Here is a 14,691-nt window from a genome sequence, read left to right on the forward strand (position 1 = left end):
ATATTACTGATAAAATAATAAATATGGGGAGGCTTGGCATTACTTCTAAAACTGACAGGCCTCAATAGTCTTGCCTCAAGAAATAACACCTCTTGATGAACTGCACATCATCTTGAACTGGAGTTTAAAATGCAGAAGTAAGACATCAAGTTGTCTCTCTGAAGTCAGGTGCAGTTTAGCCAGTTGGAGGGCTGACTAGCACCAACTCTCCTGTAGGGTCAAGAAAAAAAAAATAAACAAAAAAGGGCATTGCTTGTCTAACTGGAGCAATAAGAAGTGTTTAAACTCTTTCAGGGCGGATGTCGACTTTTGTTGAAATTCAGGGGTAGAGGACGGTAATCAGCCGTAAATGGCGACAAAATGTGCCATTATGTTTTAGTTCAACTCTCTTACCTAGAAGGAAAGTTAGCTTCATTGATTTGACCTTGATTACCTGCGCATCCATCCATTAATCTGTTAACCTTAATGTGGAAAATACTGTGACTTTTACCTTTAAACCATGGGATTACAAAGGTCATATTGCTAGTGAAAATGAAAATCCTTATCTTTTTTTAACAATACTTACAAAAAGCTGTACGTATGTCACAAGGTTAAATAAAATAACATTATGAAGTTCACAGACACACGTTGCATCTCATTTTGCTCCCTCTTCATTCAGCTAGAGGCAGGCTCTATTGTAGGCACGGAGCTGGACAGCTTGACATCCATGGCAGAGCGACGGGCACTGAGCAGGCAACTGTCAATCATGGAGAATCCACTGCATCCACTGAACAGGATCATCTCCAGACAGAGGAGCAGCTTCAGAGACAGACTGCTGTCACCGTCCTGCTCCACTGACAGACTAAGGAGATCGTTCCTCCCTCACACTATGCGACTCTTCAATTCCACTGTGGGGGGTAAACGTTAACATTATACAAAGTTATTGTCTGTTATTACCTGCATTTTATTACTCTTTAATATTTTCTTTATCAGTATCTTGCTGCTGGAGTATGTGAATTTCCCCTTGGGATTAATAAAGTATCTATCGATCTATCTCTTCCACACTCTATCTGACTTAAAAGACAAATACAAACCAAGAGGATGAGAACTAATGCAGAGAGTGGGCAGTGTCACGTGTCACTTCTAAGGAAGTATAGTCGGCTCTGTCCTCTCTTGCACAGAGCATCAGTATTGGCAGTCCAGTCTAATTTATCATCCAGCTGCACTCCCAGGTATTTATAGGTCTGCACCCTCTGCACACAGTCACCTCTGATGATCACGGGGTCCATGAGGGGCGTGGTTCTCCTAAAATCCACCACCAGCTCCTTGGTTTTGCTGGTGTTCAGTTGTAGGTGTTTGAGTCGCACCATTTAACAAAGTCCTTGATTAGGTTCCTATACTCCTCCTCCTGCCCACTCCTGATGCAGTCCATGATAGCAGTTGTCGCCAGCGAACTTTTGCACGTGGCAGGACTCAGAGTTGTATTGGATGTCCGATGTATACAGGCTGAATAGGGACCGGAGAAGAAGTACAGTCCCCTGCGGCCGCTCCTGTGCTGCTGACCACAATGTCATACCTGCAGTTCCCGAGATGCACATACTGAGGTCTGTATGTAAGATAGTCCCACGGATCCATGCCACCAGGTATGAATCTACTCCCATCTCTGTCAGCTTGTCCCTGAGGAGCTTTTGAACCCGACACTGGCGGTAATGTCACCGAGATGAGCTGACAAATGAGGATAATTCTCTAATAAAGCCAGGGGATAATCAAAAAGTGCCAAGGTGCTTTTATTAAAACAAACAGTTGTGTGAAAACAAAGTGCAGTGCCTACACCGTTCCAATAAATAAATCCATAAAAACAGCGAAAAGTTGGGATAAAAACAAATAAATGACTCTTAAAATCAGAGGTAAAAATGCAGTCTCTCTCATTACTCTCTCAGCTCACCTCCTTCTGTCATTCTCCCCGGCTCACCCATAACTCGTGTAGCCGGCGGAGACCCAACATCAACGAGCTCCTTTCGGCCAACCTCTGTGTTGGCAGGAGGTGGCCAGATCCTCCTGCTAAGACTGCCTTTCACTTTCTTTAACCTCTTTTTCCTTCCTCTCCTCGATCGATCTATCCCCCCCCTTCCTACTGCCAACCCGTATGTATAGCCCCGTCTCCTTGAGCGCAACGCCTTATTCACATGCCACAGGAAGCCCAACAAAGCAATTGAGGAATGATCGCACCCACACGTGCGGGTGCGACCCTCGCACCAACTACCTCATTAACTCCCCGCTGTCGTGCCAGTTCGTGCCCATGGAGAATGACACTGCTATACGGATTTAAAACCTGGCCCTTTTTTTTTTGAAGTCGCGGGACCTGCTATACCGCACCATCCATCACATGTGCTTCTATCCTGACACCAGTGGAGGCACCCTGAGACCCCAAACTGAGCCGATCAGCACATGCAGGATAGACTGTGTATGAATAGAACGTCTGTTTGGTTCTTGTCACTTGATTGCACACACAGTATGTGTTTTGTTTACCTGTGCTATGATGGTGCAGCTCCTGCTCCATGCTCCCTCTTCTATTCTCGGTGCTCTTGACCCCAACACCATCGGTAATGAGCTGTGCAATGAGCACAAATCACGCATGGAGCAGCTGGGATATCATAGCCTCCAAAGAGCCCTGATCTCAACATCAGTGAGATGAAATAGAGACAGAACAACTGGGGAAGTGGAACAATCAAGCAGCTGACTATCTCATAAAACGGCCCTGCAGATAGTTGACCTGAGGAGAGAGGAGCAGTTTGACAGTCAGGTATTGGGCACACCCAACATGGACTGAATTGGGTTTTCACTTACTTTAGAGTACATTTTTGATATTTAAGACCTTTTCATTTTTTTAAATTTCCCTTTACATACTTTTCACATGAGCTTCAAGCGTTTGCATGGTGTTCTGGGCTGAAAATGACACCGGGAGGCCATTAAGGATGTTTCCATGTTAGAAGTATTTTGAGTTAGGAATGGAGAGGAAAGCTGTAGAGCAGGTTCAACAGGCAGGAATAAGATGAAGAGAAGTGCAGTGCCTACACCGTTCCAATAAATAAATCCATAAAAACAGCGAAAAGTTGGGATAGTTGGGGTGCAGTGGGCAGCTAATAGTTGGGGGTTGGGGGGGGGGGGGGGTAATCAAACAGGCCCACTGAAGCTGGAGGTAGTTTTAATGGCAGTCAAACATGACTCCGTATGCGTTGGTGGTGAACATGTAGTCCTGTTGGTTTCATTGTAATTAAGGTTTGAAATCTCAAGACAGCAGAGTCTCTTTAAAATGGCGACCTTAGTTTAGGTCAAATTTATCTTTGGATCTTTCACTCTTTTGTTTGGTCCAGCTTTGCCATATATTCCCATTATAAAATAGTTCAAAGTAATGAACGCATTTTTTTAAAATATTCCCCTTTCCCTGTTCTCAAATTTTCTTCATCGTTTGGAGTTTGTCTTCATATTAAGTAGGATTTCACTCCATATCTGCTGAGATCCTCCTAGGCTCCCTAAGATCGAGAGTTCATAGCATTTCAAATCTTTGATAAAATCTTAGCAGTAGCATCCTGGTGTGTAGTTAACACTAGAAATGTGTTCAAGTTATTTTTTCATAGCTTTATGAACTAATTATGCCTCTTTTATTTTGATAGGTAAAAAAGAAGCTACCATCCAGTTCCAATGGCCAAACCAGGAGGTGTCTAATGACTTCCAGGCCAGGGCTGTCTATGTGATGAGGACATCTTAGAAGAGGCAACATATAATTTTGGGTTGGGAAGAGATTCACACAGAACATGGAGTTATGCCAAAGAGGGTGGCATGGATGAAAGACTGGAGCCGATTAAACAAGAGGACCATGAATGGGGTGCACCAGAATTTTTACGTGTGAGGTGGAGGATTATGAAAGAAGAATTTCAGATTTTAAAGAGGAGGAGTGCAAGGAGATTATTAATAAAATGAAAGTTGAGGATTCAGAAAATTTGTCAGGTGATCTTGAACTGCAAAAGCATGAAACTGGGAATATTTCTAAGGAAGATATCTGTGAAGAATCTCATTGCAGTTCACAGCCTTCATTCACTAATGTGGGACAACTGACCACCCATCAGAATTCTGTGGGACTAAAATCTGAGCTAATTGAGTTTGAAGAAAAAATCAGGGAAGGAAGTGGGAGAGAAGCAGATGAATGGAATTCATCTATGAGTGTGGGAAGAAGTAAGTAATATAATGAAACATTCACCTTTCTTCTTCTTTTGTAAGTTGTACCTATGTTTATTATGGCATTTTTAGCGATAAATCAGAGCAAGATTCACAAATAGAGACAAACTGCTTAGGTTCATAACAACTGAGAAAAACTGACCTAACAATTAGTAAAATGTTTGCGTGAGCTCAAAAAAACGGAAAGAGTCCAGTATATGACTTTTCCTGCACAAAGTTCTGTAACACACACATACCAAATCCTAAAATCCTTCCAACTCACAGCTAAATCTGCTGGAGAGGTTTTGGTTCAAAGCCTTCATCTTCTAATGCTTCAGATGGAGTGATTTGTCCGTGGTGATCATGTCCACAAACTCTTCTCCTCACACAGACAGACATTTACTCCGTAAGAGGATTTGTTAAACACAGCACTGACTTTAGGCTGATTATTATATAATGTACACCTACAGAACACGTGGACAAAGTTAAGTGATTTGGCATGCATGTAAAACTAAACTATATATGTAAAATCCCATAATATTCTGAAACACACATAGTTGCACATGAAAGAGCAGCAACATTAGACAGCAGGCCTATAGGGGGTGTCAGTCCAGTCCATCTCAGGCCCCTTTACTGCCCACTGACTCCCACATTGGACCAGTTTACAGTCCCCAGTCCACCTGATTGCACATTTTCAGAGAACTTGAGAGAAGAACTGGAGCCTCCTGGGGATGACTTGTGCAAACATACAGAGAACCTCTGAGGTCCATGTGGACATCGTCTGGAGGTAGAATGTGACCCCAGAATCACGAACCCATAAGACAGCAGAAAAAAAAAAAAAAACTGAACTGGTAGATTCATGGTAGTGGAAGTTGGAGAGCAAACTCACTCGACCCTGTAACACATCTGTTATTACAGCACAAATCCACAGGCTCAAGCCATGACCGGCTGTTCTAAAAACTACACCACTGTGCTTTACTAATGTAAGACAAGGTACAGGTAGGGATGTTGTTGAATTTAAACCCCAGTTTCAAATGCTTCAGAATTGTATCAAATAAATCGAACAAAGATGGAGAACCCAAATTCATGTCCCAGATTGCCATTTCTTTTAGACATTTGTCTACTCATCCCCTCTCTGTTACTCCATCGTGGTCAAGGTGAATGTCAACAGAATAAAATGAAGCTCTTGGGGGCTGAATCGATCTTTGAAGATGACACATCTACTGCAGGGTCTTGTTAAACATTAGGGGGGGGGGGGGGGAAATGAGAGGAACAATAAGAAATTGACAATTCACAAGAGCACTGAGATTAAGTATGAGCGAGGGAGCAATTGTCACCACTGGATATGGTGGGGCTTGAACTTGAGTTTGGCTGAATCCACATGATAGACGCATGTCATCAGCTCCACATTGTCGGATCAAGTCAAGTCAAGTTGGGGGAGCATGCACTGGTACAGCGTGTTGCACACCCACCACACAAAAAAAACAGTTCAGGATCCTGGTTGGCAACCCCCTCAGGCAGATACAACGTTTTAGTCCCACCCTCCAGAAATTACCCTCGATCTGCCTCAGCCATGTGTTACGTGGGCGATTCCCTTGGCCTGGTCCAGCCACTCGGACCCCCAACAATAAGGATCCTATGAGCTGGATCATCCTCAGGCAAACGCGCCACATGGCTGTAGTGCAGTAACTGACACTCTCTCACAATGCAGGCAATATGCCTCATTCGGGACTCCATGAGCAAACGTTCATTCAACACAAAGTCAAACCAACGGTACCCAAGAATTTTTCGGTGAGAGACAGTACCAAAGGAGTCCAGTCTTCATCTCAGGTGTAAAAGCACGACACGACAACGCAGTGTCCACAACACACATGTTTATTTACAGCAATATTTACAATTCACAGTCCTTGTCTCCTTTGGCCGCCTCCACTCCTGTCCCGCAAGCTCCGACCTTCTTCCACCCGACTCCGGCTCTCTGATTGGAGTGAGGCAGCCCCTTTTATCCCGTCCCAGATGTGCTTCAGGTGCCTGGCGATGAACTTCCAGCAAGCACTCCCCAGTGTGGCAGAAGTGCTGCCCTTGCACCCGGAAGCACTCCGGGCATAAACCATCCACTGGTCTGTCAGCACTTCCTGGTGTCCCAGAAGTGCTGTCCCCCAGGGATCAAGGACAGGCCGGGTGCCCAGGGAAAAGAAGTGCCACTGTCCTGGTCCCTCCTTCATCCAGGCGTCCCGGCGGGGCAGTCTATCACACAGGTCACAGGATAGCGTCCATGTCTCGCAACCATGTTGCAAGACAGGAAGCACCAGGACTCTAAAGACTTGGACCTTCATCCTTTTGCATAGATATCAGGAGCACCACACACCCCTTTCCAGCGACCTCATGACCCCCCCCATACTCTCCCAATCCGTCTACTGACATAGGAAGAGTCACCAGAGACATGAATGTCACTGCGAAGGTAAGTAAACCTCTCGACGAGGTCAACACTCTCTCCGCAGACAGACCCACTACTGATGGCTTTCCCCAAGATGTCATTAAAGGCCTGGATTTTGGTTTCTATCCAGAACATTCGCAAGCCCCAACACTCGGACTCCTCACTCAGTCTCTTGAGTGCCCCAATCAGAGCCTCAATCGACTCTGTGAAGATTACAGCAGCATCAGCAAAGTCAAGATCCGTGAATCTTTCTTCACCAACAGATGCCCCACAAACCGCTTGTCAGATCCTGCTATCCATTTTCTTCACTTGGGGATCCTGTTTATGAAACTTGTGTGAGTTCAAGCCTGAAAATACACAAATGGTGAACATTAAAAAAAATACATTTACAAAGCCTGGAGTGAGCACATTTCTACACAATTTACCCTTTATAAACCATCATCATTTTGTAAATTTGCATTTGTGACCCTGGCCAGTTCCACTCTGAAGCAACCATATATGGACCGTAGTAATGAACCTCGTACGCATATGCATTCAGGATGCTGCAGACCTTCATTGACTGGTAGTCCAGCCACAAGACGCATCCAGCAGTGTGAGAGAGACGCTTTCGTCTCTCAATCGGAGGCACGCAAAGGACCTTTTATTTGGTGGCTTAAGCGCAGGTGTCGGAAACAAACAAAAGAAGCAGATTGTGCGAGTAACGGGAAGAATAGAAGCCCATGTACAGTCTCCGCAGATGCGTCTGTACTTGAATGTGCCTTTTTATGTTGCATTGCAAATGATGATCGTCAGCCTCATCTTGGTATCAAAGATGACTTGTGCATTAATAGAATGAAGCTGAGTTCATTTAAGAAAAGCAGCTTCATTTTCTCTAGGTACCCTTATTGGAGTATGGTAACAGTAATTTGCTCTGATTATGTTAGAAGAACCGGGCATGGCTGCTGCATTGCCTTTTTATGTTGGCATAAGCCTGTTAGCTTTTATGTATGTGCATCCACACCATACAAAAGTTGGATGTCGCACCAGTTTTCTGAGAAGGGACAACATGCTGAAAAACCAAAAAAAAATTCTTCATTCCAAATAACAGCGTTAGTCGTCATGAAATGGTCTCTACGTCATAGTATTCATTTTGAGTTTTAATATGTTTCTCAGATAATATACCGTTATCATAGCGGCTTGGTGATAGGAATGACATCAGTGAGCCGTCCTTCTGCAGGTTTAGCTGCATGTACCTGCTTGATTACGGGTCTCTTCATTTCTTAGTTCTCCAAAATTTTTTGTACAGATGAGTCACAGTTACCATAAATATATGCTTGTTCTTCTGTCAGGCTTTCTGTTGTAAATCCCGAATTTGAGTGAAACACTGCAAACGCACATTTCAGGCCTTTTGTTTTGCATACCCAAGTTTTATAAATCTGACCCCTGGTGTCACGGGCAGCTTTTGAAATGAGGCAGACATGTAAATGAGAATGTATGCCAATCCACAGCAGCGCACCCTGTGAGAGTAAAGATTGGGTCCAAAACAAAAGTAGAACCAAAAACCAACTGAAAACAAAGAAATGTGTAATGGTGTAAAACAGATCTCTCAGCTGTAGCGTTCTCTAATCTGCAAATGCTGCTTAGTCGAGCGGGTCTGACATTGAGGAGCTCCATCTTCTGGTCTGGCTTGAAACCAAAGTCAGACACCACCTTCCAGGGATGCCCAGCTTTATTGAACTTGGCTCAAAGGGGACAGGGTTAGTTGCTCACACTGGGCGTTCTTCTCGGGGCTGTTGAGGAATAAGAAGATAATATAAAGTTAGCAAACGTGCCTCTTGTCGTCCCGGAGTGTTATTACATATGTCTGATGAGCCCGGAAAGTAAACCTGGGAAGCGCATGCGTGGCAACACACATCACACTCGGTCACACCAGACGGTGGTTAACACAGCAGACATGGGTGTGGGGTATGAGACAAAGATGGCGTAATTGAATAGACACCAGGAAAACATGTAATGTACATTTACACAGTGGACTGACAGACCAGGGACTCTTCCACAAAGCACAATTGGCCGGTAAGACTCCCTTAAATCAATAAGCTGGCCTTGTTTTTTTTTTTTTTTTTTTTTTAGGCATTTCAGTTCCACTAAAGAGGCTCAGCTCAAGTCAAACTTGGTGACCAATACCACTAAGATGATGCTTAGTGGAGGATTGTGGATTGAGAGGTCAAAAAATTGACCATCAATGAGAGACCGAAGATGCAGAAGGGATATGTGTTAGCATATCTAACATGGCTGAATTCTCATTTAAATGAATCCTACATAATTACAAAAATGATAAAAATATAAGTAAAACTATGTACTTAAACATGCCAAGAATTAATAGTATAAAACATTTAAATATCATTTGTCACCACCTATTTATTTTTTTAAACCATATCTAATGTGGCTGTATTCTCAGTTTCACTTGCATTTATTTTTTTTCTGTTTTGTTCCTAAAAACATAGTAACACATTAAAAATAGAAAAACCTGTACTGGCTATAGAAGGTGACAAGAAATCATATATATCACATTTAAATTATTATTCCATTCGTTCCCTTTGGACTTTTTGATCAGCAAGACTCATAAGGAAATGAAAAGACATAAAAACAAAAAAGCTGTCTGTTAAGGTATTTTCTATAAAATTAAAATAGTCATCATCTTCCTCTTTCGGCTGCTCCCATTAGGGGTTGCCACAGCGGATCATCTTCTTCCATATCTTTCTGTCCTCTGCATCTTGTTCTGTTACACCCATCACCTGCATGTCCTCTCCCACCACATCCATAAACCTTTGCTTAGGCCTTCCTCTTTTCCTCTTCCCTGGCAGCTCTATCTTTAGCATCCTTCTCACAATATACTCAGCATCTCTCCTCTGCACATGTCCAAAGCAACGCAATCTCACCTCTCTAACTTTGTCTCCCAATCGTCCAACTTGAGCTGACCCTCTAATGTCCTCATTTCTTATCATGTCCATCCTCGTCACACTCAAATATTTATCTTAGCATTCTAAATTTTCAGAGAGCAGGACTATCATACAGTGAATGTATTCTGTATGGATATCGCTGTCTCCTCTTAGTGTGGATGAAGTCAGTTTAAGAAGCGTAGTGATTAACAACTGGGTCGGGGAACACTTAACACAAAGCATTTAATGTGCTACATAATTTATGACGGGATTTGAGAAAATCTAGTAAATTAAACAATGATTTTAGGATGAAGTTTAGTTTACAACATTCTACTTTAATTATAAAGTAAACTATAAGAATAAAGTGGAAATGTCGACTTTATTCTCGACATATAGTTTTTTTTTTCTTTCCTGTGTCCGTATTTTTTTTTTTTTTTCACCGTGGCCCTAATACGATTCCGTAGGGCTATACCACAAATAGCATTATAAATGCAAGTTGCAGTTTTATTATTTATGCATATAGCTTAGCTTGAAGCAAGGTCCATATTAATGCAGTTTGCCTAAATGATGGTTCAGTTGTTAAAGATGTCATTACCAAGATTGCACTTGTTTTATTTTATTTAATTTAGTGAATACTGTGTAATGCACCTGTGCCTGAAGCCTTGAAGTAATAGTGCAACTATCAGTAATAATACAATTATTTATTTTATTGTTATTATTTATTAGTTTAAATATTATGCAGTTTAATGATGGTAAAGTTGTTTAAAAAGTCACTTTAACGTGTCAGTGGACAGAGATTGTTAACATTAACAGAAAGTGTAGTTGTTTTAAAAAAATATTTACTATTTATTCCTTTTCTAAGACATATTCGGTGCAATACAACTTTTGACAAGGGCTTCTGGATATTTTACTAAGTCTAAATGCCTCTTTGGATGGCTGAAAATATGTTGTCAAAATTATAGTTTGTTTTTGCAAAATTTGTTCAATAAAAAGGTTCTATATTTTAACTGCATCTGTCATGCAATGTGATACCTTCTCCATTAGTGCCACCCCCTTGAAAACTTATCACTTTATGGGGCAATGCAAACCTGTATTAAGTAATTGCAGTGGAAACTGTGGTTAACATCCACTCATGCATGGGAAAAAAATACCGTCAAATACCATGAAACCGGGATAATTTAGAAAAATACCGTGATATAAAATTTTGGTCATACCGCCCACCCCTATGGTGAACACTTTGCATTTGTGAAATTGATTGGGCCTCAGTTTGAAAACAAGGCTTATTCAAATAAGACTTAGTCAGCTATGTCTCAGTTTCATAACTGCTCTTCTTAGACTGCTGTAGGAATGGAACTGAGGGGTGAGGCAGAGATGCCAATCAGTTTTCCACCTATTCATGTTAAGGTTTAATTTATTTTAAAATATTTAAATACCTAATTCCTTCTTTAATTGCAGATTTATGTGTGAATGTCAGCTTCTCGCCATCATTATCTGTGCAACCCACTCTTCAATGCAAACTGGAAAAGAAACGGGACAAAAGGAACATGAAGAAATCAACAAGAGGATCAGAGAATTTGACATTATCCTCTTTCCATTGTAGTTCTCTTTCTTTGAAAGAAGCTGTCAAAACTGACAAAGATCAAGGACATGACACAGATTCAGAGGCTTTGCGTACTGGTCAAGAATGTGGAGAAATGTTTAAAAACAAGACCGACTGTAAAGATAACAAATCAGTTCATTCAAAAGCAAAGCCATTTTGCTGTTCGGAATGTGGCAAAAGATTTTTCCGGAGAAATGATCTTCAGTGTCACACAAGAATTCATACTGGAGAAAAGCCATATAGCTGTGCTGAATGTGGCAAAAGATTTAGCCAGAGTAGCAATCTTAATAGTCACTCAAGAATACACACTGGAGAAAAACCATATTGCTGTTCTGAATGTGGCAAAAGATTTATCCGGAGTAGTGATCATCAGGTACACATAAGAATTCATACTGGAGAAAAGCCATATTGCTGTTCTGAATGTGGCAAAAAATTTTGCCAGATTAGCAGTCTACAGAGTCACATGAGAATTCATACTGGAGAAAAGCCCTTTTGCTGTTCTGAATGCGGCAAAGGATTTAGCCAGAGTAACGATCTTCAGAGTCACATGAGAATTCATACTGGAGACAGGCCACATTGCTGTTCTGAATGTGGCAAAGGATTTATCCGGAGTAGCGATCTTCAGAGTCACTCAAGAATTCATACCGGAGAAAGGCCATATTGCTGTGCTGAATGTGGCAAAGGTTTTAGGCGGAGTAGCCATCTTCATAGTCACACAAGAATTCATACTAGAGAAAGACCATATTGCTGTTCTGAATGTGACAAAAGATTTAGCCAGATTAGCCATCTTAAGAGTCACACAAGAATTCATACTGGAGAAAAGCCATATTGCTGTTCAGAATGTGGCAAAAGATTTAGCCAGAGTAACGATCTTCAGAGTCACACGAGAATTCATACTGGGGAAAGGCCATATTGCTGTTCTGAATGTGGCAAAGGATTTATCCGGAGTAGTGATCTTCAGAGTCACTCAAGAATTCATACTGGAGAAAAGCCGTATTATTGTTCTGAATGTGGCAAAAGATTTCGCCAGATTAGCAATCTTCAGAGTCACACAAGAATTCATACTGGAGAAAAGGCCCTGAAGGAGTATGTTAGAGAGGTGAAGGTGAAAAAGCAGAATGAAGAAAAGCCGGAGAAAGAAGTGAAAAAGTGACCTTTCTAATTGCTTAAGTCTTGATGATTACCTTCATGTTGGTGGACTTTGTTTTAAAAGGTGTATACCAAAACTCATCAAGGCAAAACTACTATTATAGTATGAAAAAGAACCCAAAAAATAACTCATACTGACCACTCGTCTCACAGGATAAAAAGGTCCCCAGCACCTGCCTCTGAAGTAGGGTAGGTGATGGTGCTGCCGATAGTGCAAAATCCTCAGGGGAAGAAAAGAAGATTTGCAATGTGGTGTCAGTCCAGATGGACATTGTTGCTGGCCCCACAGGGGAACGGAAAAGACCTCAAAAATGCAGCTTGAGCAAGAAATGAAGAGGATTTGACACAGTTCAGTGGTCACTTGAAGATAGAGGAGATCATGTACTGCTACTTTTATGCAACAAGTCTTGAATTTCTGACTAAAGGATAGCTCGGATAAAACTGGAATCCCGGAAGGCAGTATCAATTTCCAAACTAAATAAGATAACTGATGCAAATCTGAGATCACTAATCACGACAATTAAAGAGAGCAAGTAAACTAAGAGAAATTACAATGCTTACAAAGAGCAGCAAAATAAGTAATACAATAACAAAGGCAAGACCCAGGGGGCATGAGAATAGAATTGACAAAGACCTGGAATAAAGAGAAGAGGTGCGATCTTGTATGGTGTGGCATCTATTCAAACATAAAAGTATCAGCAACCAAACCTAGAAATAAAGAGGAAACTGACATTTGAAAACATTCAGAAATAAAAACCTAAATATGAACAGAAACGCAACAGAGAATGCTTACTACTGTGGACACTTTTTTTATGGTGTCGTTTCTCGTGACTGAAGACAGAGAGATATATTTAAAGTTAGTAAAAAATCTTTTATTCAAACACATCAGGCAAAGGTAAAGTGACAGAGAAGCGCAGTCCTAGGACACCGCCCTTCATCTGCCCCCCGGCCAGGGCATCCCAAAGTTTTTATAGCGCTTTGTCTTGTGATTTTAATTACACAAGTACTGCAAAACAACAACAACTGTTAGTTCCTTTAAACAATATATAAAAGCTAAGCTTTTTCTTATATCTCTAACTAAGCATTTTCTTACAGTCTCCAATATTGGCCACAAGACAAATGTTACGTACCCCCTGCGACCTTGTGACTTCTTCACCCTGTCTCATTTACTTTGAGGAAGTTAACCAAGAAAACAGTTTGAATCATATAGAAACTGATTTTGTTGAGCCCTTGCACAATATATTTTTGTCAGTTCATAGCCAGAGCTTGCAAGCATTGCTGAAATGAAAGTTTTTAGTCACCAAATACTCAGAGTACAAGGTGCTCAGGAGAACATCTTTCTTCTACACTCCCCCCTTTTGAACAGACAAAAATATAGGTTAGATAGGAGCAGAACGGGAAAGAATAGGAGAAGGGGAAGGAGTAGAAGTAGAGGAGGAAGAGAATTGGAGCATTCGCTCCTCGTGTAACATATAAGCCTTAGCCATGGAAGCAGTGAAATATTTGGACACAATAGAAAAGGTGGATGTAAGAGTAGAAATATTCATTATTTTAAAAGAAATCTGTTGTGAATCAGGAGAAAGGGTAGGAGAAAGCTGGCAAGTTTTAGTAGCATGGGAATTATTAGTAACCTTAATTTGAAAAAGTCCTAGTGGATCGGAACCACTTGCATATGCAGCTAAAACATAAGTTCCTGAATCCTGCGAAGAGGGATCTTTTAAAGTAATAATCAAAGGGTTACAATGGTTCTCAGCACAGTCATGAGGGGCGTGTCCTTTTATAATAGAAAATTGAGTCTTTAGGCCATACTGTGTGGCCTGCCAGAGGTTATAGCCCCAGTCATTTGGTCCTGTATTTGCAAACGCATCACTCCAGAAGGCACATTCAGTCAGATGAATCAAAACTTGAATCAGAGTCATAATAAGGGTAGCTCACACAGACATATTTTGTCAAACTCTTCCCATTGTTCTTGTTTGCCACTACAGGGGACAATTACACAAAAGTCAACCTGGAATGAGGCAGTCTTCCCCACTTGGAAAGTCAATGTCACTCATAAAATGGATAATGGAAGGAAGAACAGTAAAACTGTAATCAAAATGAGTATGAATGTTAGGGATGCCATCTTTTGCAGTCTGAAGCGTGAATCCAGACGGGCAATCCTTCAACTTTCACAGCGTATGGCATGGACAGAAGAACTTGGAATGGTCCTCTCCACCTAGGCTGATGCCAGTGTTTCCTCCGTGTGTCTCGAACCAGGATCCAGGTGCCCAAGGGAATTGGTGAATCCTTAGAAGGTGGGCTGGTCCTCCAGGCCTGATTAACCTGCTGGTGGACTTCCTTCAATGAGGTTCGGAGACCTGCAAGACTAGAGAGAAGATCATTGTCCACAGTATGCA

The 14,691-nt window shown here is 41.7% G+C and overlaps 1 protein-coding gene across 1 annotated transcript; it reads left to right on the forward strand.

Moving 5' to 3' along the window:
• The first annotated feature begins 3,662 nt into the window (after positions 1–3,662).
• On the forward strand, positions 3,663–13,014 carry LOC114641768 (gastrula zinc finger protein XlCGF57.1-like). The gene is made up of 2 exons (XM_051927472.1): positions 3,663–4,212; positions 11,002–13,014. The coding sequence occupies exons 1-2, from the start codon at positions 3,861–3,863 to the stop codon at positions 12,297–12,299; spliced, it is 1,650 nt and encodes a 549-aa protein (XP_051783432.1). The 5' UTR covers positions 3,663–3,860; the 3' UTR covers positions 12,300–13,014.
• The last annotated feature ends 1,677 nt before the right edge of the window (positions 13,015–14,691 follow it).

The sequence above is a fragment of the Erpetoichthys calabaricus genome, chromosome 5 (assembly GCF_900747795.2).
Source record: "Erpetoichthys calabaricus chromosome 5, fErpCal1.3, whole genome shotgun sequence".
In the NCBI taxonomy this organism is placed as follows: domain Eukaryota; kingdom Metazoa; phylum Chordata; class Cladistia; order Polypteriformes; family Polypteridae; genus Erpetoichthys; species Erpetoichthys calabaricus.